The sequence below is a fragment of the Oryctolagus cuniculus genome, chromosome 19, assembly GCF_051225735.1.
Source record: "Oryctolagus cuniculus isolate XC-2025 breed Fujian yellow rabbit chromosome 19, ASM5122573v1, whole genome shotgun sequence".
Lineage (NCBI taxonomy): Eukaryota > Metazoa > Chordata > Mammalia > Lagomorpha > Leporidae > Oryctolagus > Oryctolagus cuniculus.
In genome coordinates this window covers 53,175,273-53,202,667 of record NC_142885.1, presented here as the reverse complement: position 1 = coordinate 53,202,667, position 27,395 = coordinate 53,175,273, and the positions used below count along the sequence as shown (strand labels likewise).

At 42.7% G+C, this 27,395-nt stretch overlaps 1 protein-coding gene across 7 annotated transcripts; it reads right to left on the bottom strand.

Annotated features, from left to right (window-relative positions):
• Nucleotides 1-27,326, bottom strand: PALB2 (partner and localizer of BRCA2). Of its 7 annotated transcripts, none has more exons than XM_070064577.2 (13): nt 27,187-27,326; nt 24,238-24,297; nt 24,044-24,128; nt 21,008-21,708; nt 16,940-17,763; nt 16,516-16,590; nt 12,768-12,929; nt 10,574-10,659; nt 9,770-9,931; nt 8,251-8,367; nt 4,538-4,625; nt 1,374-1,522; nt 1-532 (listed from the first exon to the last, which is right to left on the bottom strand). In XM_070064577.2, exons 5-13 carry the CDS (start codon nt 17,657-17,659, stop codon nt 322-324), a joined length of 1,770 nt encoding a protein of 589 aa, XP_069920678.2. In that variant the 5' UTR covers nt 17,660-17,763; nt 21,008-21,708; nt 24,044-24,128; nt 24,238-24,297; nt 27,187-27,326; the 3' UTR covers nt 1-321. The 7 variants fall into 7 exon arrangements, with proteins under 7 accessions (XP_069920678.2, XP_008256105.4, XP_089177599.1 ...); XM_008257883.5 differs by having other exon boundaries at nt 20,245-21,708; nt 27,187-27,320; XM_089321473.1 differs by lacking the exon at nt 16,940-17,763 and having other exon boundaries at nt 20,245-21,708.
• Between the last annotated feature and the right edge of the window lie 69 nt (nt 27,327-27,395).

Genomic DNA, 27,395 nt, shown 5'->3' with positions numbered 1-27,395 from the left:
TATGTCAAAATAAATATTTATTGACACTTGAAACTTTATGTACACCTTTAAAAGTAAATGTGCAAATGTAGAGAATTTCAAAAATCAATCCAAAAGTGCAAATGTGGAGAATTATAAAAATCAATCTAAAACTCCTTTCCCCAAAGTTTAAATGAACATTTAAGATCAGTAGTGCCACCACCATCAGAATACAGGTCAAATCTGATGCACACAAGTAATTATTTTGCGTTCTTCAGATATTCTCTCTTATAGTTACAACTGGAAACAAACAGAGGAGGAGGTCAAATATATCCAGAAACTGTGTTTTCATCTTATCCTGACTCATACGTAACGATATATAAATATATTTCCATCTTTTTGTCCAGCCAGCAAATGAGAATCTGTACCAGACCATTTAACAAAAGACCAACTTTGGTGAGAGGCAGGTGGAAGAAGGGCAGTGCAATGACCTAGAAGCAGGTCCCAGATGGCGATTGTTCCAGAGGTCAAGACTGCTGCTGCAAAATGGTCTTTCACATCACCTTCCAGGAATCTGATAGGAAGCAAAGAAGAGATAATTCAGATCACCAACTAAAAACAATTTTCAAACCATCTACTTATTTATTCTAATGTTATCTGAAATGCAGAGTAGAGGATATAGACAGCAATCTCCCACCTGCTGGCTCACTCTCCAAATGCCTGCAAAAGCCAGGGTTGAGTCAAACCAAATCCAGGAGCCTGGTACTCAAACCAAGTCTCCCATGGGGGTGACAGGAACCCAAGTACTTGACACATCGTCTGCTACCTTCCAGGATGCACATTAGGAGGCAGCTGGATTGAAGCACAGCAGCCGGGACTCGAACCAGACACTCTGATATGGGAGACAAGCTCCCAAGGAGCACCTAACCACTGCACCAAACTACCCCCTGCAATTTCTATTGTTATAATAGGCCAAAACCAGGCTCCCCAAAGCATCAATCAGAAGGAAACTCCCAGGGCCGGCGCTGTGGTGTAGTGGGTTAACACCTTGGACTGAAGCATCGGCATCCCATATGGGCGCCGGTTCTAGTCCTGATGGCTCCTCTTCATTAGTGTTTTATGAAGATGTGGGTTTCTTAACTGCGGGCCAAATGCCGCTATTCCCCCACCTTCAATTTCATTTAAAATGTTTTCCTTATGGAAAAAATCCTATCTAATCCCATACCAATGGGGCTCAGGATACAGGGAATCTGGAATTTGACTAAAATCCACTTCATCTTTCTTAACATCCTTACTATGATCTGCAGTATCTCATGTTTCCCATTCATCTAAGTGACACAAAGATACCTAGTTTTGGCATTTGCACAACGCCCTTCAACGTGCAACGCTCAGGAATAGCAACCATGCACACTTGCCTTCCGGCCTGCCCTTGAGGAAGGCAATACAGCATCACTCCCACATTCAAGGACGTTTTAGGGTTAACTGCAATCAGCTGAAACACAGGGTTTTCCAGCGACTCACTGTCTTTGGCACAAGGATGATTCAGAACAAGAAACAGGAGCCCCTAATTTAGGAGAAAAAAAATTAATAACCAATCAGTTTATCAAGAGCAAGTTGGGAAAAAGAAAGGGTAGGTGGAGACACAATCAAAGAATTACAGACATGATCAGCAGGTTCACAAGCATCTGGGATTAGTCATTGCCTGTCTCTCCCCAACCCCCACCCTGTCCCACCCAAGCAGGAACTTTAGAGATTATTACTGTTCCAGCAACTCTTAGCTAGGCATGGAAACTAGCTCACTCTTCAATTTCCTTCACCTTAGACCTGACTACACCTCATGCAATCCACTTGGGGAAATGCTGACACAGGGAAAGAAGACCCATAAACACATGTATGGAGTCCTCCAATTAGAAATTCACAACATTTTCCCATAAAAACAATACTTTAAGTGGCAACTGGATTCTTAGGCCAGCCCACAAGAGCCTATTTAAAAGTTAGGCACTGCTACTCTCCACTAAGAGTAAGAATGACAAAAAAAGATATAATCAATTATGGTGATTTCTATGAAAAAAAAAAAAAAGGGCAAAGATCTCTCAAGCTTTAAAATCACAGGTTCTAATGTGCGTGTGTACGTGTGTGTGGTGGGGGGTAGAGTGGGTTGTTGAGAAAGTTCTCTTTGGGAATACGATGAGGAAAATCAACTACTGGACCATTTTAGAATTAGTAGCATTCATTTCTATCTTACACATTTCTAGACTGAGTTTTTAAATGAAAATTATTCTTAGGAAAGGCATCTGGCTTGGTAGTTAATATGCTGGTTGGTATGTTCATATCTCATATCAGATTGCTAGGGTTCAAGTCCCAGTTCTGTTCCTGATTCCAGCTTTCTGCTAAAGTAGACTCTGAGAGGCAGCAGCCACTTGTAGAAGACCTGAATTGTGAGTTCCTGGTTCCCAGCTTTGGCCTGGCCCAACTCTGGCCCTTGACGGCATTTGGGAAGTAAACCAGTAGATGGGAACTCCGCCTATCTCTCAAATGAATAAAATAAACAATTTTTTTTTCTTTTTTTTTTTTTTTTTTTTTTTTGACAGGCAGAGTGGACAGTGAGAGAGAGAGACAGAGAGAAAGGTCTTCCCTTGCCGTTGGTTCACCCTCCAATGGCCGCCGCGGCCGGCGCGCTGCGGCCGGCACACCGCGCTGATCCGATGGCAGGAGCCAGGAGCCAGGTGCTTTTCCTGGTCTCCCATGGGGTGCAGGGCCCAAGCACCTGGGCCATCCTCCACTGCACTCCCTGGCCACAGCAGAGAGCTGGCCTGGAAGAGCGGCAACCGGGACAGAATCCGGTGCCCCGACCGGGACCAGAACCCGGTGTGCCGGCGCCGCTAGGCGGAGGATTAGCCTAGTGAGCCGTGGCGCCGGCCAAAATAAACAATTTTTTAAAAATAAACTTAACTCGGGGCTGGCACTGAAGTGTAGCAGGTTAAACAGCTGCCTGCAGTGCCAGCATCCCATACAGGCACTGGTTCATGTCCCAGGTGCTCCACTTCCAATCAAGCTCCCTGCAAATGTGTCTGGGAAAGCAGCAGAAGATGGCCCAAGTCCATGAGCCCCTGCACCTAAGTGGGAGACCTGGATGAAACTCCTGGATTCAGCCTTGCCCACACCCAGCCAATGCGACCATTTAGGGAGTGAACCAGTGGATGGAAGATCTTTCTGTCTCCTACTATCTCTGTAACTCTGCCTTTCAAATAAGTTAATAAATCTCAAAAAAAAAAAAAACCCTACTTTTGTATTTAGAAAATGTCAAATTTTAAAATGCTAAATGCCACACATTGGTGCACAGGCCAATTCCTGCCTAACACTAACTTTTGTATGCTTCACGACTTAAGAATTTTTTCATATTTTGAAATGGTTGAAAAAAATTCAAAGACTATTTTGGTGATGTGAAAATTATACGAAATTCAAATTTCAGTGTCCACCAAGTTTTATCAGCCACATCCCTTCATTTCCATATTGTTTATGACTGATTTTGCACCCCAGCAAGCAGAGTATTTACGATAGCCTGAATGGTCAGCAGAGCTGAAAGTAGTCACTCTCTAGTCCTTTGTGGAAGAAGTTCACACTAAACAATCGTGCAAAAGATAATAAATGATCATTTCCGAAGGTTCACTGCATGGTGGACTTTTACTTACTCTCTTACATTACTGTATCAAAAGGTTTAATACCAGAGGAAGGGTGAGGGGGAAGTGTGACTATGTTCCTAAATCTGTATATATGAAATACATGAAACTTGCATAACTTAAATAAAATTTAAAAATAGTTTTAATTCCAAAGTTGCAATACAAAAGGCACAAAATTATTTAAAGGCATAATAGGTAAATTCTATAGACAAATTCAATCTTCTAATTTTAAAGGTGAAAAAAGTTAGGCTCAAGATTATGTAAGAGCACTCAAGTTTTGAGTTCAAATTCCAGGGATCCTGCTTGGCTACAGAGGTGATTCTTTGCCTGTAGGCGCTAGTGCTCTGAGGGTTACTACTGATGCCAGGCAAGTCAGTCTCCACACAAGCATTAAGCCTGCTGCTACTGCCTATGCTTGTGGCTTCTGAGTTACTCTACCCTCCTGGACAGCTGCCTCCAATCTGTCCGGATGTCAAGAGTAGACTGTAAGCCAAGTGTTTCAACACAATAGCTGAACATTTGCATTTGTTTCTTTAAAACACTAAAGTCTAAGAGAAAACATGTCTAGGACATTTTAATCGTTCTCTTTAAGGGTATTCACTCACATCATAAATTATTCACAGCAACGTGGTTGTGAGTCAAGTCTGAGAGTAGGCACAATATTTTTAGTACAAATTCACAGGTAGAAACAAATGTCTAAAAGTCACATGGTCAGCAAATCTACCAATCACATTGTAGCAATACTATTTTTTTCCCATAACTCTCAAGTAATAACATTACCATCCAATTTTGAAAATATAGGTAACAGGGAGGGTCCGTTAATTATTACATACTGAGTAACCGCTCTCACCTTGCAAGACCAGTAATAACACACCAAGTGGGGCAAGATCACTACTTACCATTTCAGAGTACGCTTTGTGACAGACTGAAGCATGGTAAGAATCATCAATGTGCATATTTTTCAGGAGCTGACCAGTTTTTAAATTCCTTAGACAACAACAACAACAACAAAAAGCTTATCATTATTTTCCCAGCAAACTGGTTTTCACACGTTTTCTTATTCATCACTTCATCTTTTAGGAGGAGATCAAGGAACAAACTGAGAAGTACCTTAGTTTTGTTTAATCACCAATTTAGTTAAGAACTGTAGGTAAACTTTGCCAAGAGTTTACTTGGATACTTCAGCCGTAAATTGACTCTGTTACGCCATAACAGAATCTCTCCAAAGTCATGAGAAAAGCTTTCCACCATCTAATCATGTCAGATTGTAATCAGAAACGTGGTACGGTGCGAGAATTGTGACTTTGTGATATTTCTTGATATGCCTACATTTTGCAAGGAAAAGAAAACGGCCAGGAAACCACATTTGGTGGGTAAGAGACCACACCTAAAACAGACTTACAATTATGTCTCTAACACATATAGTTACATTAGATGCAGATCAAGAGAATGGAAGACTGAGCTGGGGGAAAAAAAAACAGAAACAAGAACAGAGAGAAGAGGGTGGAATATAAAGAGACAAAAGAGAAAGTTTTTTGGAGCCACTTCTCAGCCTTAAAGATCTGTGACACTGAGAACTGCTCTTGCAGGTTACTCTACTGATGAAAAAACTTTCAGCTGGTTCCCCATTAGCTAGAAGATAAAACCCAAGTGACAGCTCCAGTTCTTGCCACTCCAGTTCTGACCCAACTCCTTGCAAATGTGCCTGGGAAAGCAGCAGAAGATGGCCCAAGAGCCTGGGTCCCTGCTACTCATGTGGGAGACCTGGATGGAGTTCCTTCCTTATGGCTTCGGCCTGGCCCAGCCCTGATTACTGTGGCCATTTTGGGAGTGAACCAGTGGAGGAAGCTCTCTCTCTCTCTCTCTGTCTCACTCTCCCCTCTTTTTAAAATGATTTGATTTTACTATTTTTTTTAATCAGATCTCCACAGTCCCCCCCCCCCCTTTTAAGATTTATTTAGTTATTTGAAATGCAGTTAGAGAGAGGTAGAGACACAGAGAGAGAGATCTTCTATCTCTTGTTTCATTCCCCAAATGGAAGCTGGGCTGATCTGAAGCCAGGAGCCAAGAGCTTCTTCCAGATCACCCACGTGGGTGCAGGGGTCTAAGTACGTAGGGCCATCCTCTGCTGCTTTCCCAGATGCAATAGCAGGGAGCTGGATCGGAAGTAGAACGGCTAGGAATGGAACTGGTGCCCATATGGGATGCCAGCATCACTGACAGTGGCAGGCAATGCCAAAGCACCAGCCCCTCCCACTCTTTCTTTAACTGCATTTCAAATGAACAAATAAATCTTTTTTTTTGTTTTGTTTTTTAAGATAAAATCCAGGCTCCTTTTCATGGCAGTTATGATCATGAACCCAGTACTGCAATACATTACTCACTTTCTTTCCCCAAATCTTACTGACCACAGAATAAATGAAGCACATCCATGGCTCTAGACCTCTGCTCAAGGTATCCTATCCAATGCTCTCTCTATTATCAGCCAATTCCCATTTGCTCCTAAATGCTGGATCTCATCCCATCTCCGCTGAGCTCCATGAACTCAGGTAGACTCTCCACTGTCTATGGCAGTCCACCACAGCCCCTCTCCTTTAATTCCCTTCAGCACTGTCAGTATGCCTCCTTTCATATTTACTATATGCTACAATAGGTTATAATGCATTATTCAACAAATACAGAACTGTCCATGGGCCAAGTCCTGTGTATACAAAATTAACGAAGGGGGAGCAGGCATCGTGGTGGAGCAGGCTGAGCCACTGCTTGTGAGGAGCCCAGCATCCCTTATGAGTACTGATTCGGGCCTGGATGCTCAAACTTCTGATCCAGCTCCCTGCTAACGTGCCTAGGAAGACAGCGGAAAATGGCCCAATTGTCCTGCTGCTACTCATGTGGGAGATCCGGATGAAGCTCCTGGCTCCTGACTTCCGCCTGGTCCATCCCCAGGCACAGCAGCCACATGTGAACCAGCAGATGGAAGGTGAATCTCTCACTCTGTAACTCTGCCTTTCAAATAAATAAATACAAATCTTAAAAGAAAAAAAAAAAAAACTAAGAAAAGTAAATTTCCATGTGCACAGGCATGGTTCTCTTTCTATAAGGGATACCAGAATAGGGTTACCGCCTATAGAGGTTAGGATATGTTCTGTAGTTAATAACTGCGCTCTCCTAAATCCCAAAGCATTTTGTCCAAATCTCTGTCAGTTTGACCTTGTATGAACTGTAAAGGAATTGTGCTGGAACTGTATACTTTGAATTGTGAAGGAATCTATTTACACATCAGACTTTAGGGGCACCTTGGGTCCAGGATTCCTATCTGATTCATCTATGCAGATTTCACAGAAAATGGTACACTGAGTAGAGACTCAAACATCTGTTGAATGACTAAAAGATGATGTTCAGTTAACATAGCTTGGTCATGATGAAATATTTTAGACCTTCAGCAACAGTTATTTTTTTAATATTTTATTTATTTATTTGAAAGTTAGAGTTACACAGAGAGAAAAGGAGAGGCAGAGAGAGAGAGAGAGAGAGAGAGAGAGAGGTCTTCCATCCGATGGTTCACTCCCCAGATGACCGCAACAGCCAGAGCTGTGCTTATCCGAAGCCAGGAGCCAGGAACTTCTTCCGGGTCTCCCATGTGGGTGCAGGGGCCCAAGGACTTGGGTCATCTTCTACTGCTTTCCCAGGCCATAGCAGAGAGTTGGATCAGAAGTGGATCAGCGTCCATATGGGATGCTGGCACTGTAGGTGGTGGCTTTACCCGCTATACCACAGCACCGGCTCCCTTCAGCAATAGTTTAAAAAAGCCAATCTGAACCTTGAGTATAGCTTAAACTTTTTAGACATCTACAATATCAAGAGTTAAATAGGAAAGGTGAACAAATCATAAGCATGAACGTAAAATTATAGAGATTGAAAAGTAAATAATAGCTTTTGCTTCTATGATCAATACATCTTTGAGTAGTTATCCTAAGCAGACACTGACAACAGATATAAGACATGTACCTACCTTCCAGGACCAGAAAAGATGAACAACATAAAGCAGCAAACGTTCAGTTAAAAACAAGGGCAACATAAATTCAGGGAGGGAAACATTCAGGAAGGAAGACCGAGATGATTCAACAGAACAAAAGGCAAAACTGTGGGGCTGAAGACATCCCTTAAGGGAAATGGAGAAGCCACATGGAGGGGCTGGCGTTGTGGTGCAGTAGGTTAACCTGCTGCCTGCAATACCAGTATCCCATATGGTCACCAATTCCAGTCCTGGCTGCTCCACTTCTGATTTAGCTCCCCACTGATGGCCTGGGAAAAGCAGCAGAGGATGGCCCAAAGTGCTTAGGCACCTGCCACCCATGCTGGAGACCTAGAAGAAGCTCCTAGCTCCTGGCTTTGGCCTGGCTCAGCCCCAGCCACTGCAGCCATTTGAGGAGTGAATCTTTGTCTCTTCCTCTCTGTAACTCTGACTTTCAAATAAATAAATATTAATTAAAAAACAAAAAAACCCACAATCATGTTTACAAAGTCTGTTATCCAGTCTTCACAACCTATAAAGTTAGAAGTACATCTGCATACTCACAGATGAGACTTAGGACCCAGAGTGAAAACTTACCAAATAATAATATTGTTCATAACAGTGGTACCAAGCAGAGTTTCCTCCATCCCTTGGACCTCAGCAAAAGTTAGTATAGTCTCTTCAGGGGGCATCAAAAACTGTTTTTCTTTGATTCTGCATTCAAAACAGTATTAAAAATCAGTAATGTGTACCAAAGCAGTTTCTAAGTAGCTTTCCTACATAACTTTGAACTATGAACAAAAAAAATTAATGAAACACCAGAAAAACATTTGAACCAGCAATCACATAGAGTCTAAACTTTCTATAGTGAATATATCCTATTTTCATATCACATCTTCTGGGATATGTTGCAAGCACCTCAAATTTCTCATATCCAACATGAAACTCGCAGTTTTCCCTTTAAATCTTCTCTTTCTGTATCTCAATGATTTAACTGCACAAGATCTATCCAAGTGATCAACCTTGAAACCTGGACATTATCTTGTCTTGTTCCTCCCAATCCAGTCTCACCATGTCCTGGTGACTTTATATCACATCTCACAAACCTGTCTGCTTTTTTCCATCTACACTAACACTTTCCTAATTAAAGCAAACTAGTATTTATCTCTTGCCTACATTATTGCAATAGGCCATGAATAAGTAAGACAAGGTCCCTGCCTTGATTATTAGGACAGAGAGAGAGATAATAGCAATAAACACAACGTTCAATTCAATTTTCTGTTATTCCTAAGATTTATTTATTTTATTTGAAAGGCAGCATTACAGAGAGAGAGGGAAAGAGAGGGGGAGAAAGGGAGAGAGAGAGAGAAAAAGAGAGAGAGAGAGAATCTTTATCTGCTGGCTCATTTCCCAAAATGGTCAGGGCTCGGACAGGCAAAAGCCATGAGCCTGGAACTTCATCTGGGTCTCCTATGTGGGTAGCAGGGGCCAAAGCACTTAGGCCATCAGCAAAGATTCTCAAACTGGGATTCATATGGGATGCTGGCGTCACAGGCAGCAGCTTAACCCATTGTGCCACAATGCCACCAGCCTCCAACCACCCCCCAGTTGTTTATTTTTCCGTTTGTTTTTGTTTTTAAGATTTACTTATTTGAAAGGTAGAGTTACAGACAGAGAGGGAGAGACAGTGAGTTCAGTTTTCAACATGATAATCTGAGTTGTCTGCAAGGTATGTGGGCATGCAGGTCAAAAGGTCAAGAAAGAGATCAGAGCTGCAAATGTGTATTTGCAAGCAGTCAGCCTCTAGATGTCACTGAAGCACTAGACATCAAGTGTGGGGAGTGGGGAAAGGGCAGAGATAATGAAGGGACACAGAGATTTAGAAGAATGTGGAAGAACCAACAAACTGCATTTGCTACTCCACTGCCATCTTCCGTGCTGAGCCTAGCTTATACCTCTCACCTGCTTCTCTCTTATAACCCAGTGTTGAGGCAAATCTGCTAATGCTATGCCTACAGCACAGAAAAACAAGATTCGAGTCTCTAGCTTTCTCTGAAACCTGTGACAACATCATTCTTTAATAATTAAAAAAAAAATCAGCCAATCCTTTTCTTACCCTCCATCTTCCGCAAATGTCACGACTTCTACCTGTTGGTCACCAAGGGTGCCACTGCAATTGACTAGTCTCCTCTTGGTCAGGCCAATCACAGCTTTTATGTTTCCAGATTTCAGTAGGACTTGCTTTTCACTGTTATCATCACAGGGACAAAGTAATGCCCTAGATCAAATAAAGGAAAAATGAGAAGCCGGGACAAGCCTTATTAAAAGATGAGGTTCAGGCCGGCGCTGCTGCTCACTAGGCTAATCCTCCACCTTGCGGTGCCGGCACACCGGGTTCTAGTCCCGGCCAGGGCACCGGATTCTGTCCCGGTTGCCCCTCTTCCAGGCCAGCTCTCTGCTGTGGCCAGGGAGTGCAGTGGAGGATGGCCCAAGTCCTTGGGCCCTGCACCCCATGGGAGACCAGGATAAGTACCTGGCTCCTGCCATCGGATCAGCGCGGTACGCCGGCCGCAGCGCGCTGGCCACAGCGGCCATTGGAGGGTGAACCAACAGCAAGGAAAAACCTTTCTCTCTGTCTCTCTCTCTCTCACTGTCTAACTCTGCCTGTCAAAAAAAAATAATAATAAATTAAAAAAAAAAAAGATGAGGTTCAGATTTGAAATGGAAACTTTAGCTAGGGATGTCATTCTGATTTTCTTTTTAAAACAAATCTCTTTTTATGCCAACATTGAGATCCTTTCAGGACTCAAACCTGTACTCAAAATATTATACTCAAACAATATATTACAATCTGCATTCAAAACAAGTTCACCAGAGACAAAGATAAAGAAAAACTGAATCACTACTTAGTGCTACATACCTGATTTCTCTGATTTCCAGATTTCCCAAAGCTACACACACTAGGTTACCAACATCAGGCACAGGAACTATTTGTAAAATTGGAACCTAAATAAAACAAAGCAGCCAAAAATTACAGTTTTTTAACTTATCTAAAATTTCTAAAATGTATTGCATTCTTTTGTATTTCTGTATTCTCACTGTACCAGGATAGTTTCCACATTAGAACCATGTGAGAAGGTTAAAAAAATAAAACTATTCATGGGGCCAGCACTGTGGCAAAGTAGGTTAATCTTCCACCTGCAGCGCCGGCATTCCATATGGGCGCCCATTCTAGTCTCAGCTGCTCCTCTTCCCATCCAACTCTCTGCTATGGCCAAAGAAAGCAGTGGAAGATGGCCCAAGTACCCGCATGGGAGACCAGGAAGAAGCTCCTGGCTCCTGGCTATGAATCAGGGCAGCTCTGGCCATTGCAGCCAATTGGGGAGTGAACCAGCAGACGGAAGACCTTCTCTGCCTCTCCCTGTCTCTGTCTGTAACTCTCTCTCTCAAATAAATAAATAAAATCTACAAAAAAAAAAACTATTTATAAGCTGTAAATCCAAACAAGCTGTATGCCTAACAGTGTTTACTCAGCACTTAATGCAGCCTACACTTCTAACAACAGGGTAATAAGTAAGTCATCTGGCAGATGAAGAAAGAAAACATCACGCAGCCACTTAAAAACTGATTGCATGACCGGCGCCGTGGCTCACTTGGTTAATCCTCTGCCTGCGGCACCAGCATCCCATATGGGTACCGGGTCCTAGTCCCAGTTGCTCCTCTTCCAGTCCAGCTCTCTGCTGTGGCCCAGGAAGGCAGAGGAGGATGGCCCAAGTACTTGGGCCCCTGCACCCGCATGGGAGACCAGGAGGAAGTACCTGGTTCCTGGCTTCTGATCGGCGTAGCTCCGGCCATAGCGACCATTTTGGGGGGTGAACCAACAGAAGGAAGACCTTTCTCTCTGTCTTTCTCTGTCCATCAAAAAAAAAAAAAAAAAAAAAAAAAAAAAAAAAAAAAAAAAAAAAAAACAAGGCCGGCGCCGCGGCTCACTAGGCTAATCCTCCGCCTAGCGGCGCCGGCACACCGGGTTCTAGTCCCGGTCGGGGCGCCGGATTCTGTCCCGGTTGCCCCTCTTCCAGGCCAGCCCTCTGCTGTGGCCAGGGAGTGCAGTGGAGGATGGCCCAGGTGCTTGGGCCCTGCACCCCATGGGAGACCAGGAAAAGCACTTGGCTCCTGGCTCCTGCCATCGGATCAGCGCGGTGCGCCGGTCGCAGCGCGCTGGCCGCGGCAGCCATTGGAGGGTGAACCAACGGCAAAGGAAGACCTTTCTCTCTGTCTCTCTCTCACTGTCCACTCTGCCTGTCAAAAAAAAAAAAAAAAAAAAAAAAAAAAAAAAAAACAAAACCAACAACTGTGGGGAGCAACTCGGACTAGACTAAGTTACTGGAATTAAGACTTATTCTATGCATCTGCTCTCCCACAATATGGCGCTGAGAAGGGAGAAAACAACTTCTACGCAGCTGCCTCTCGCCAACTTGAGTGATGACCTGCAGGAGCTGATCCTGCTCCTGATTGGAGGAGAGCAGCGTACTCGGCATGTGGGTAGCAGAGTTGGGATTGGTGGAAAAGGACTATAAAGGAGGAGAGAGACAACATGCACCAGGAACATCTAAAGGGAACACCTGAGGAACATCTGAGCAGCCCCCGAGAGAGCCGGCCAGCGGTGTGCCGCTCCCCCGCGGAAGTGGGGAAAGTGGCAGGGGGAACCGCCCTTCCACAGAGGTGGAGGGACGGCAGCCAACCCGGGAAGAACCAGCAGCAAACCCGGGAAGGGCCGAGCAGACAAAAGAACAGCGCAGGGTCCTGTGTCGTTCCTCCGTGAAGAGGGGGAGCGACAAACAACAACACAAAAAAACGATTGCAAAGTCCAGGGCTGGGCAGACTAAAGCCAGGACCTTCATCTAGGTCTCCCACATGGGTCCTGGGGCCCAACTACTTGGGCCATCTTCCACTGCTTTCCCAGCCACATTAGCAGGGAGCTAGATCAGAAGTGGAGCAGTCAGGACACAAATCAGCACCCATATGGGATGCCTGAGTCGCCGGTAGCATCTTAATTAGGTACCTCACACTGTCTGCCCTGAAACACTTATTTAAGCTTTAAGATTCCAACTTACCTCTGTGAAGTGCCAGGTATAATTTTTCTTCCACCGCTGAGCATCCAGAGGTTTCCACAGAGCAACAACGTATTCACATGCAGTTATGATGCATGGCTCCTTGACACCAGCTCTTTCCCACCACATGGCACTCACATCCACAGAGCAGGAACCAGAAGCATTCTGACTCAGAATGGCATCAACAGTTAGGTTAAAAGAGGCCTGAGGTTTGTTTTATAAAAAGAATATGTATCTAAAGTAACCAATTACAAAAATTGGGTGAAATACCAGGGAAGTAAAATTGAAGTTTTACATTGGTTGAAACAGTTTTATGGGTCTCACATAACTAAAAAAATTATCCATTGACATATCATGGTAGATTTTAAAATGCATGGCTTCACCATGGGATAAATTCGGACTTATCTGTGAAAAGTCTATAACAACCTGTATTCATCTGGAAAGTAAACACCCTGATGAAAAACTTGTTGGTTGGGGGCTAGCACTGTAGCACAGCAGGTTAAAGCCCCAGCCTACAGTACTGGCATCCCATAGGGGCACAAGTTCAAGCCCCGGCTGCTCCACTTCTAATCCAGCTCCCTGTTATGGCCTGGGAAAGCAGTAGAAGATGCCCCAAGTGCTTGGGCCTCTGCATACACATGGGAGACCCAGAAGAAGCTCCTGGCTCCTGGCTTTGATCAGCGCAGCTCTGGCCATTGCAGCCATTTGGGGAGTAAACCAGCGGATAGAAGACATCTCTCTCTGCAACTCTTTCAAGTAAACAAAATAAAACTTTTTTAAAAAAAGGAGGGGGCGCTGGTGCAGTGGTATAGTGGGTTAAAGCCCTGGCCTGCAGCACCGGCATCCCATATGGGCACTGGTTTGAGTCCTGGCTGCTCCTCTTCCAATCCAGCTCTCTGCTAAGGCCTGGGAAAGCAGAAGATGGCCCAAGTCCTTGGGCCCCTGCACCTGCATGGGAGACCTGGAAGAAGCTCCTGGCTTCGGATCAGCTCAGCTCTGGCCGTTGCAGTCATTTGGGGAGTGAACCTTCAAATGGAAGACCTCTCTCTCTGTCTCTGCCTGCCTCTCCTTCTTTCTCTGTGTAACTCTTTCAGGTAAATAATTCTTTAAAACAAAACAAAACAAAACAAAACAAAACTTGGTGGTTGAAGGAGGAATAACACTGAAGCAGCATGCAATACACCTCTACTCATGACAGGAAGAGCACTGTGGATCCAGGAGTCGGGGAACATTTTTTTCTGCCAAAGGCCATGTGGGTATTTATAACATCATTCATGGCCCATGCAAAATCATCAAGTTAAAAATTAGCAGGTTAAAGGCCGGCGCCGTGGCTCAATAGGCTAATCCTCCACCTTGCGGCGCCGGCACACCGGGTTCTAGTCCCGGTTGGGGCGCCGGATTCTGTCCCGGTTGCCCCTCTTCCAGGCCAGCTCTCTGCTATGGCCAGGGAGTGCAGTGGAGGATGGCCCAGGTGCTTGGGCCCTGCACCCCATGGGAGACCAGGAAAAGCACCTGGCTCCTGGCTCCTGCCATCGGATCAGTGCGGTGCGCCGGCTGCAGCGGCGGCCATTGGAGGGTGAACCAACGGCAAAAGGAAGACCTTTCTCTCTCTGTCTCTCTCTCTCACTGTCCACTCTGCCTGTCAAAAAAAAAAAAAAAAAAAAAAAAAAAAAAAAAAAAAAAATTAGCAGGTTAAGTCTCCACCTGCAATGCCAGCATCCTGTACAGGTGCACTTTGAGGCCCAGCTACTCCACTCCCTGATAATGTACCTCGAAAGTAGCCCAAGATGGTCCAACTGCTTGGGCCCTTGCACCTATGTGGGAGACCTGGAAGCAGCTCTGAGCTTTGGCTTGGCCCAGCCCTGGCCACTGCAGCCATTTGGGGAGTGAACCTGTGGAAGGAAGATTTCTGTCTCTCCTCTCTCTGTAACTCTGCCTTTCAAATAAATAAAAAAATAAATCTTAAACTAAACGAGGGAATGGCAGAAGAGAGGCTAAACTGCAGATATACTGACACACAAAAAATAATTGCTTAACTACAAAGCTGAAATAGAAATGAAATGGGTGATTCCTTAAGAAACCAAATTACTAAAACTGATTCAAGAATAGCTTTGAAACAGACTATAGGTATTACTGTTTATCTTTTTTTTGAAAGGTAGAGTTAGAGGTAGAGATGAAGGGAAGGTAGGAGGGAGAGACAAATCTTCCATCCACTGGTTCACTTCCCAAACAGTCTGGGGCTGGGACAGGCTGAAGCCAGAAGCATGGAAATCGATCTGGGTCTCTCATGTAGGTAGCAGGGGCCCACACACTTGGACTATCCTCCCCTGCCTTCCCAGGTGCATTAGCAGAAAGCTGGATCAGAAGTGGAGCAGCCTGAACTCAAACCAGTACTCATATGGGATGCCGATGTTTCAGGCAGTGGTTTAATCTGCTGCACCACAATGCTGGCCCCTACTGTGTGTTTTTTTACAGAAAAGAAATCTGGGATTCAGGGCCAAGTAATTTGCCCAAGGTCATACACTAGTAAATGGCAGAAACACTTTATGTGGATTTGAAACTCCTTCCTCTACACTAGTGATTCTCAAGAGATTCTGCATCCATAACTCCATGTCGGAGCGGAGGACACTTAGCAGGCTCTGGAGATATTTTTGGTCATCACACAACATAGAAAAGATTAACCATTCACCATATCAAAATCTTAGAACTGCTACCCTTTTTTTTTTTTTCAAAAAATGACTTATTTATTTATGTGAAAGGCAAAGTGACAGAGATATCTTCCACCTTTTAGTTCACTCCTGTAGGGTCATAAGAGCTCAGCCCTGGACAGGCTAAAGCTAGGAGCTAGGAACTCCATTCAGGTTTCCCATATGGGTGGCAGGAACTCAGGTACTTGAGCTATCATCCATCACTTTCCAGACACATCAGCAGGGAGCTGAACTTGAGGCAGAGCAGCCAGGACTTGAATCAGCACTCTGACATGGGATCCTGGCATCTCAAGCAGCTGCTTAATGCACTGCACTACAATACCTGCTCTCTGCTACCCAATTTCTTATAAATCACCAGAAGTGATTCTCCTAGTAACATTACACCATTTGAATAGGAAAGGCATGAATGATTCCAATTTGACTCTCACTTTCTGCAACTGCTTGATTTAAATTTAGGTATGAAGTTCAATTACTTAAGTTGTTCTTGGTAACAGCATGACATATAAACTTTAGAAGAGCTCAAAATACAAATATTGGGAAATATTGTGAAAAGCAAATAATTCAAATCCATTTTTCTGCATTTGCTTGCTAAAATGTTTTTTAGGATTAGTATTAATAGTATTAAGAATGAGAAACTATGTGATCAAATTTTTTTTCAATTTTCTGGGGCAGGTATTTGGCCTCGCAGTTAAGATACTTGTATCCTATACTGGAGTGTCTGGGTTTGTGTCCTGGCTCTGCTCAGCTTCCAGCTTCCTACTGATGTGAGTCCTGGGGAGCAGCAGGGATGGTCCAAGTAGCTGGGTCCCTGCTACCCATGTGGGAGCCCTGGATTGAATTCCCAGCTCCTGGTTCTGGCATGGCTCAGCTCTGGCTACTGTGGACATTTGGGGAGTAAACCAGTGAATGGAAGCTCACATTCACATTCTCTTTCTGCCTCTCTGATAATTAAACAATACTTCTTTAAAACCAAAACAATGTTCTTCGTTAAATTTTTCACATGTAAGACATAAGACACACTATAAGGGAAATACTCTTCTGACCTTTAACTTTGAAACCAGCTGTAGGTTATGTGAGTTTATGCTATCATCACAAGCAGGAAGATCCGCCACTTCTGTCTGTGAAAACAAAAGTCACACCATTAATCTATACCATATGCGTGCTATCTGCCTGCACCACTTACTCATCAAAATGTCCACTTTTATGTTTTTAATTCTTCTGGGAAGTGTAGCAAAGCTCCAAATGCAACTGCTTCATCGACGAGAAATTTCTCATACTTTAAAAATATGTATTTTAATTAACTTTAACTTCCCTAGAACAAGCTTAATGTTTACAATACAATCACAGCAAAGAAATTTGTTCCAACATTCTAAACACCAAGGGGCCAATGTTGAGAAATCATGCTGTCCCTGTTCACCAAGACACCTTTTCCTTAAGAGAAAATTTCACCAAGGCAGCAGATTGTACCTGTTCCACCGAATGTTTATGCAACTCCAGGCATATGTTTCCACAAAGTTGATTTTCTTGGATAGTCAATGACTCACTGGGCAGAGGTGTTGCTGGAGGGCCAGAGTGGCAGTCACAGGCAGGTTGTCCTTGCCTACCTGACACATGCACACTGGTATCCAGTGTTAGTGTGCTGGTTGAACTGTTGCATTGTTTACTATCACTATCAAGTCTGCCTGTGTCTTTCAATTGAGAAAACTCGGATGTGGAGAAAGTCTGTCCGACAACCTCTGCAGACACTTGTTCACAGTATGCCTGGGAGCCAAAAGCTGGGGTAGTACCTAGCAGGGGAAAAGCAGGTGAACACATGTCTGTGGTAGACATATCATTATCATCAGGTCCAACAGTATTTAAAGGAGTGAAAAGCAGTATAGATGAAGAAAGGCCCTTCTTTGTATTCTGGCTTTCAAGGTTTGCCATGTTAGGGTGTGCTTGTCCTGATAGAACATGTTCCTCTTCCACATCCTCCATTTCTGTATCTATTTGTTTAGGAATCAGTTCCTCCATAAAACAATTTCCTTCTTGAAGAAGCTTCTCTCCATACAGTTTTGATTGAAAAGGCTCAATTTGTTTTTCTGAGCAGAGCTTCAGTTTTTCAAGCTTAAGGGACCCAAAGTCTTCATCAGGTAACTCAAAGTCCGTGACATTAAGAAAAGATGACAGTTGCTTTAAACTTAGCATTTCATTCTTACAAAATGGAGCACTGAAACCATCATCATCCAAAGCTAAATGAGCATTACTAGTGGGAGAAAGGGAATCCTCTTTTTGACAATGACCTTCCTTCCCTAAAATAAAAAATAAGCAATAGTAAAAGACAAAAAACCCAAAAACCAACAGAAGAGACATTAACACGCAATGAAGAGTGAGCTTCCAAACTCATAGTGGAAAATGTTCCCATCCATGACTTTGAAACCTGGTTGAGGGTTAAAAAAACATAGTTCAGTGGTTAACTAGCAGCTATCCTCCTGCAATATCCAAAATGGTGCAGTGCTGGCAGCATTAACTGGAGGAAGATCAGGGTCGAGTTCAAGCTTAAACATTGATTGGCTGTATAACCGCGTGCAGGTCAATTCATTTCATTTTCCTCCTTTCTCATTGTCCATCCTAAAGGAACCAGATTCTAAATCTCTGCAGTCCTTCCTACTTCTAATTTCAACAGGTTTCTTCTCACTAAAGAAAACTTAGTTACCTTTTCAAGCAAAGAGTTATTTACTGTTTTTTATGTCTGGAATCACCCACAATTCAGAATAAAGCTGCACCCAACTGAAGAATAGAAAAACAAACCGTGGTACATAAGTGGAACATTCAACTATAAAAAGGCACAAAGCACTGATAAAGGCTGTAGTATGGTGGGCGTACCTTGAAAACATTATACTGAGAGCAGCCAGACACAAAATATCACATACCATACAAATCTATTTATATAAAAAATCCAGAATAGGTAAATCCATAATGTCAGAATGCAGACTGCTGGTCGGTTCAGGGTAGTTGGGGACAGAAGTGGGAAACTACTATTTAATATATATGAGGTTCCCTTTTGGGGTAACAAAAATGTTTTTTAATAAGACATGGGTTATGGCTGCACAATGTAAATGTGCTAAATGCCACTGAATTGTTCCTTGAATGCAGCTAATACCATTTTATGTGAATATTACCTCAAGCCTTTTTTTTTTTTAAGGTTTATTTATTTGCAAGGCAAAGTGACAAAGATAAAGGGAGAGACGTAAAGAGACCTTCTGCTCACTGGACCACTCTACAAATGGGCTGAGCCAACCCCAAGCTGGGAGCCAGGAACTCCATCCAGATCTTCCACATAGGTGGCAGGTGCCCAAATACTTGGGCCATCTTCTACTGCTTTCCCAGGCATATTAGCATGGAGCTGGACTGGAAGCAGAGCAGCCGGGACTCCAATTGCTCTCATATGGCATGCTGGTGTTGCAGGCAGTGGCTTAACCTGCTGTGCCAAAAGGCTAGCCCCAAGAAAAAGTTTTTAAATATAGTTGCAGGTTCCTAAAATCATTTACACTATTTCAAAGTTTAAAAAAAAGTTCCTAAATTATTACAGATTGCTCACTTTTTAATTTCTTTGAATTCTTGTTGGCTTAAAAGATGATGAAAAAATTCATGACTTTTATTTTTAATCACTTATGGCTTATAGACCAAAGTCTTCATCCCATAGGACAGAACAGCCTGCTGCCAATTTTTGTATATAAAGTTTTACTAGAACATATTCATCCTTACCTATTATCTATGGCCACTTTTACACCACAGTTGGCAGCTGAGACAGAGAAAGATGAAAATATTTCTCATCTGCTAATTTAGTTTACTGAATCCTAGTTTGGAACCACAGTGAATTATGTAGTTTTCAAGTATTTTATCAGATATTATTTCATTTTGCTAGGTATGACTATATCCATGAATAATGACTACAAAGTCTAAATTACAACATATTCTCCAAAATCTTGTGTCCCATGGACTTAGAGACTATATTTTGTTGTTCAGGCCTTAACGTCACATGGTCAATTCTAAGAGTTTTCCAGTGAACTCTTTCTCTAACATTTTGTCCTACTTATTCCAGGATTCTATACAGCAAAGATTGTATTGCAGAAACAGTGCTGTGGCATAGTGGGTAAAGCTGTGCCTGCAGTATCAACATCCCATATGGGCACCAGTTCAAGCCTCAGCTGCTCCACTTCCAATCCAGCTTCTTGCTAATGTGCTTAGGAAAGCAGCCGAAGATGGCCCAAGTTCTTGGGCCCCTATACCCACCTTGGAGACTCAGATGAAGCTCCAGGTTCCTGGCTTCAGCCTGGCCCATCCTAGGCCATTGTGGCCATTTGGGAAATGAAACAGCAGATGAAAGACCTCTCGTTGCCTCTGCTTCTCTGTAACTCTGACTTTGAAATAAATAAAAAAATCTTTTAAAAAAGGCTGTATTATACCTGAATAAATATTAATTTTAATGTCAATACCTAATATATTTTCCTTTTCAGTGTCAACTTACCAGCTACATTACCGAACTCTCATACAGTACTGCCAGGTTTGAATTGTAGTTCTATCATTTTAATTAAACTAATTAATCTCCCTATGCCTTAGTTTCTTCATCTGTAAAGTGAGAAGATAGTAGTCTCATGAAGGACTACTGTGACGAAGCAATGAGCTATTTACACAGCATTTAGAATATGCCAGGCACATAGTAATTGTTAGTTATCATCATCATCATCTTCATCAAACACACCTTCATTTACCTTTAATTTTCTTCTTACCATGAACAATTGCGTTTTTGTTCTGATATTTGTACAAGCTGACCTCGTCCTTGGACCTGTTAACACCTGATGTGCTGGAAGTTGGCAAAGGTAGTTCACGATGATCCAATGGTGGGGTACAGACTGATTTTCTTTTTCCTTTGTGCCTTCTACTAGATGGTTGGGTAACTGTCTTCCTAGAAAACTTACTATATTCAGCTTGCCCAATGGGAGAGCTAACCTCAGTTAATGACTGAGAAGGACTTCCTGAACTTGATCCTGTGCAGGTTCCTGACATTCTAATTTCATTTTGGTCAGTTTCTTCATGGGAAAGCTTTAAAATATTAGTTGCTTCCTTATTTTTGTTTTTAAACTCTTTCTTCCTGATCCCTAAATGACTTTGAATTACAGCCTCCAGAGCTACTTTCCTCTGGCAATCTGACATGTTTCGTGTTGTTCTAACATAATATTCTGCAGGAAACAGAAGGCCTTCAAGCATTGTGCAAGAATGTATTTGATTGTCTGTTGAAACAGGAGCAACAGCTTCTAAGCTGAGACTCTTAGACTGACTTAGAACCTCATTTTCCTTAAGACTTGCATTTCTACCACCAAGAGTGCTACTGGAAGAGCTTAAAGATTTTTCTGTGTGACTCTGATCTTCTACATTATGATTTTTATTTTCTCGTAAGTTAGTGTAACTGAGTTCATTTTTAGGACATGAATTATCTGCCTGTAAGTTAGGACTTCTAGGCAGCTGGCTATTTGCACTTATAGCTTTACTTACTGGGTTATCTGTAAAGTCAGTCTTGTTTTTGCCTCGTGCCTCCAAGTTAACAGGTGAAACAGGGCTAATGTTTTCTAAGCTTGGAGTAATAAGTTCACAGTTATCTATAAGAGGTGTTTGTTCAAGGTGCTGATTATTACTGCTATTTAATGGACTGTGCGAAGGGATTGTAATCTCCTTAGAAAACTTATTTCCTCTTAAGAGTGGATCAACATCCCTTTCTGGCTTTGCAGTTGGTAGAACTGATACATTCACTTCATCAGTTTCTGCAACTGGCACTGGAGAATCAAGAATTTCAGACTTAGGACTAGAAAGGTGAATTCTTATTTCAGTTACTGGTGACCCAGGATTTTTGCTACAGGTTTCCTCCTGTTCCTTTTGTCTTTTTCCAGACGGTATGAGTGAATCAGTGTCAAAGACATACTCTCTCTCCTGAGAAAGAAATGTTTTCTTCTGCTGCTTCTTTCTTTTCCCTGGCAGCTTATTCTGCTGTTTCTCACCATCAGGGCCATTGACCCTGCAGGGAAAATGTTCTGGGATGTCATCAGTCCTTTGTATATACAAAACTTTCTCTGGGTCATCTCCAGGGTTAAAGGACTTGGACTCAACGCCAAGTGTGACAGATGTCTTTTCTTCAGTTTCTTTGTGGAGATGGGTATTGATTTGTAACTTGTTACTAGGAAATACTTTGTTTTTAGGTTCTGAGGAGAAAAAATATACAATTAATATTTTTGTTTTAAAACACAAAAAATTCGTTTTAAATATTATACATAAAAACTAGCAAACATTCAGGAAAGAATCAATACAATCAATAATATTTCATTCAGGTAGATCAAGGTCCAAGTTTTTAAAATTCTACCAACTAGAGAATTTTCAGTTTATGTAAACAGAATTGTATTGAAAAGGTCATTTTAAAATTTTATTTATTTAATTTATTTGAAAGGCAGAGCGATAACCAGAGTATCTGTCCACTGATTACTCTCCAAATGCCTGCCACAATCAGGGCTGGGCCAAGCTGAAGGCAGGAACTAAGAACTCAACACGGGCCTCCCATGTGGACACCAGGGGTGCAATTATTTGAGCCATCACCTGCTACCTGCCAGTGAGCACATTTTGCAGGTATCTTCTATCAGGAGCACAGCCAGAACTCAAACCCAGGCACTTCAATATGGGACGTGGGCATCTCAAGCAGTGTCTTAATTATTGTGTCAAACATCAGTCCCTAGAAAGTGTTTTTAAACTATAAAACTTCCCATTATTTATCATAGTCACCTTTTTGCTTAATTTTCTAATCTCACCTGGTGTTTTATTTCATGCATTTTAAAAAAGAATTTTACCTCAAATAATTTTATACTACTTTCTCATTTTAATAGCCTCCACTAAACTTGAGTTTTAACACCAGAAAGAAACAGTTTTAAGAATATTTCAATCTGTATCTCTTTCTCTGCAGATATCTAAATTTTAAAAAATTGTATCTATATTTTAAAATAGTTATAATTTTTAGAAGCTTAAAGGGGAAAAAGTAACTAAATATGTAATCCAACTGAAAGTATAATTCATTGCTCACAGTTTGGAATATTAACAAATCATATATCTACTAAGGGTCTAGCATCAAGAAAATATGGAGAATTCTTATAATTCAACATTATAAAGACAAGTAACCTCAGAAAGTGGCTAAAGTAGGTAAGCATTTGGCAGAACATTTTAACAGATCTTCATAGATTAAACATAGAATTATCGTATGGTTAAGACATTCCTTGGGACACCTGCAACCCATGTTGAAGTACCTGGGTTTGATTACTGGCTCTGCCTCCTGATACAAGCTTCCTGCTAATGCAGACCCTGGGGGGAAGCAGCAGATGATAGCTCAAGTACTTGGGCCCCTCATCCACACAGGAGACCTGGACTGAATTTCCAGCATCTACCTTTGCCCCTAACTCTGGCATTACAGGCATTTAAGGAATGAGCCAGCAGATGGAAATTGTCTGTTTCTCTCCATCTCTTTCACTTTCTGACTCTCTGCCTCTTGAATAAATTTTGCTTAAAAAAGGACAAAGGACTCAAATAGAAATTCTTCCAAAGAACATATACATGGCTGGAAAATATATGAAAAGATGTTTACCATTACACTAGTCACTAGGAAATACAAATCAAAACTACCACTTTACATTCATTAAGGTAGCTCTATTTTAAAAAATGAAAAAATTAATGTTGCTGAGGATATGGAAAAATTGGAACCTTATGTGTTTTTGGTAGGAATGTACAATAATACAGCTGGCACAGAGAACATTTTAACATTTCCTCATAGAATTATCTTATGACTCAGTAATTGTAACCATATATATGTATCCAAGAGAATCAAAAACATATCCACACAAAAACTTATAATCAATGTTCATAGCAGAATTATTCATAGCAGCCCAAGAGCAGACAACCTAAATGTCCATGTACTAATTGTACATTATATTGTGGTACATGCATACAATGGAGTGTTATTCAGCTTCAAAAACAAATGAAGTACTGATACATGCATGGATGGATGGAAGGATGTTGAAAACATTACAGAAGTAAAAGAAGCCCATGTATTGTATGATTTCATTTATATGAAATGTCTAAAATAGGCAAATTCATATGAGATTATTGGCTGCCAGAGTTTAGAGGAGGAAAGATTAGGAAGGATGAACATTTTGTTGGCTAGTGAAAATGTTCTTGAACTAAATAGTGATAATGGTTGCACAGTCTTGTGAATACACAAAGAACTACTGATTTGCACACTTTAGAAAGATACCCAAGTGTTTTAAAAAAATATCTCCAACATTTAAGCATTAAGTATAATTTCTAAGATGAGAAGGAAAATGAGCAACTAACTAAACAATCCATCTGAAAGCATGGTTTCTTGAGTGGATTTTATGGCATATGAATTTTACATTAGTGTCAAATGCTAGCCCTTTTCTTCTGGCTGTGGGGATAAGACCAACAGCCAAATATATCAGAGAAATGCATAATAAAGCAATAAAAGTAAATGATTACATTTACCTGAGTGGTTTAATTGCTGTGAGATTTCTTGTTCCTCTATTGTTTTCTTAATAGAATTCTTAACCTTTTCAGCTCTTTGGGCACGCTAGGGAAAACAAAAGTAGCTCAAGAAATAAAATTTCTTTACAGTTATCATTGTCCAGAACTGTTTTTTTATTTAATTAGTACTTAATTTGAGACTACAATTCACTTACCTGAAGGCGAGCCAATGTCTTGCTGTACTCCCTTTTCAAGAAAGCTAATTTTTCCTTCAGCTGGAAGAAGAAAAGCAATAATACTGAGTAAGTGGAAAAGAGGGCTCAGAGGGAAGGGATACTTTCATACAAGAACATGCAGTGCTCAGCGCGGTTCCAGGGAGTGGCACTGGCCCACAGACCTAGCTTCAGTTCTCACACTCACTGTCTCCGGACCTTGACATGAACTGTTTCCATCACTTGGAACATTTCCTCCCTCTGCTAATTCCTACTGAATCCTCGAGCCTCACCTTAGACTTTTACTTCCCTGGGGTTCTGGGTTCTTCCCCACATCTAGGTTAGATACCATCTCACCCCTCTGCTTCCCTGAACACAGCATTTACTGGACCACACTACGCTGTATGTTTTCTTCTCTTTTTCTCTGAGACCTCGGAAGGCAGTAGAGCTGTCACGTTCCATCACTCAGTAAAAGAATATCTGGTCAGGTAATGGCCTGGGTCTCTCTTGCACCTGGAATACCAGTGACTATGTGACTATGGAATACCCACTAAGTGTCAGTGATTGTTCTAGGTGTTGGACACTTTACCCTCAGTGAGGGATACAAATAACACCACAAATGAACAGATAAGATAATTTCACAAGATAATAAATTCCTAGATAAACAGGGGATGTGAGAGTGTAGATTAGCTAGAGTGATTAGAGAGGCATTTCTGAGGACTAGTATTTCAACCTTTACGTGGAAGAAGAGAGAGCTAGCTTTGGAAGATCAGAGGGAAAGGTAGTGTGTGCAAAGGGAACCACAGAAGTAAAAGATCCAAGGCAGAAAGGGCTAAGGATATTTGGAAACACACATGCCAGTGAAATTGGAGCTTTCACTGCTCAATTCCCAACTGGGCACAAAGTAAGCATTCAACAAAGAGTTATTAAATAAATGAATTGGGTTGAGTCAAATTACTATCCTCTGAAAGTTTAGATTCCTGCTGTCTCTCTGGTTTGTGTGGTTCAAAGGATTTTCTATGCAGCAAAGTCACCTTGTTTTTTCTTTCTAGGAAACTTTTAGAGCCATACATCCTTCAGCCAATAAAACATCACCTGGATTGCTTTCCTAAGTATCTACTTTATTTTTTTAGGTTTCCTATCTGCAAAATACACTAGACAAATGGCTAATTGTGTGATGTTTTCATAGTTATTTTTTTCTCAGCTTCGAGAGCACTGTTTACTACAGCACTTCTGGTATTAAACATCATCTCTACTCACACTCAATTACAAAAAAAAAAAAAAACTGACATATTTATAAAGTTGCCTTGGTTGTGCTAGGGACTTCTCTAAGTGACTTCCATATGTTGACTCATTTAACCCTCACAATAACCCTAATAGATTCTATCACTATCATCCCCATTTTTTTAAAAAAGATTTATTTATTTATTTGAAAGGCAGTCAGAAGAGGAGCAGCCGGGACTTGAACCGGCGCCCATATGGGATGCCGGCACTGCAGGCGGCGGCTTTACCTGCTATCATCCCCACTTTACAGATAAGCACTATCATCCCCACTTTACAGATAAGCAAACAGAAACACAGATTAAGCAATTTGTCCAAGATCACAGCTTGTAACGGCAAAATCAAATCCATGTAGTAGGGCTCTAGAATTTATGTTATTAACCTCTGTGCTTGCCTGCTTGCCAGCCACTTTATCAATCAATATCTGGGAATGACACTGTTTATTTGTAAATGCTTCTCACATCTGCTAGAAAGTAAGCCAGGCTAAAGGGGACCCATGAGCTAATGCAGAGTTTAGCACAGACAGCACAAAATACATACAAATTAAACCTCAGAACAACCTGGAAATGATCTAAGAGTGTATCAGTACATTAATACCTAAAGAAACAAGGGCACTTACAAACTGCACAATACCGTACAGAACTTGTTTTCCTTAAGATTTATTTTGTTTGAAAGGCAGAGTTACAGAGAGAGAGAGAGGGAGAGACAGACAGATCTTCCATCCGCTGGTTCGCCCCCAAGCAGGAGCCAGGAGCTTCATCCAGGTATTCCCCCTGGATGCAGGGGCCCAGAGACTTGGGCCATCTTCTGCTTCTTTCCCAGGCACATTAGCAGGGGAGCTGGATCGAAAGTGGAGCAGTCGGGACTCGAACCGGGGCCCAGCTGGGATGCCAGTGTGGCAGGTGTTGGCTTGACCCACAATGCCACAATCTCTGCCCCTTTACAGAACTTTAAGGGAACCGGAAATTGCAGAACTACTCAGACCATTTCACTGAAGAACCTGCCGAGATACTAATTTTTGGTCGCGAGGGATACTCCCCCGCCCTCGTTCCCCCCTACACACACACACACACACACACATCAAAAGATCTGGAAGCACCAGGCTGTTAAAAAGTTACTGGGGGGGGGTGGGTGGATGAGGGGGAGAAGCCATGACTGAGTGGGTAGGAGGGGTTTAGGGAGGCTGCGTGGCTTAGCAGTTAAACCGCAGCCAGCGACACCGGTATCCCATCGGCCCCGGCCTGGCTGCTCCGCTTCCGATCCAGCTCCGGGCTAACGGCCCGAGAGCGCAGAAGAGGAAGGCCCAAGGGTTTGGGCCCCCGCCACCCACGTGGGGGACCCGGATGAAGCTCCCCGCACCCGCCGTTGAGGCCACCAGGGGCGTGAACGAGCGGATGGAACGTCTCCCTCTCTCTAACTTTTGCCTTTCAAGTAATTAATAAATAAATCTCAGAGTGCGCTGCTAACTGTCACCAATATTCTTCCTCACATGCCACCGCGTGTGCTCCGCGCGAACCGACACTGCCACTTCCTGCGTCCCCTCAGACGTCCCCCTCAGACCTGAACGGAGGGCAAGTCCGAAAGTACGGCTGCCCTCCGATGGCCAGCGGAACCAAAGCCAGGCCCGAGTCCCGGGACGGCGGGGTCAGCCCTTCCCACGCGCCCTAGCACCTTTTCCTTCTCCTCACTGCTGAGGGGTTTGGTGGCAGGCTCTTCCATCGGGCCGGAGGCCGACCGAAAAGAGCTGCCGGCGCCGGGCTTGTGGACAAGGAGGCCCGGTAGGCTGTGGGTCCGAGAAGCGAACCGGTAACCGTGACCCGGATCACCTCAGCGCCGGCAGCGACCTGAGGGCTCAAGCCGGCGGCGCGCGATCAGCCCTG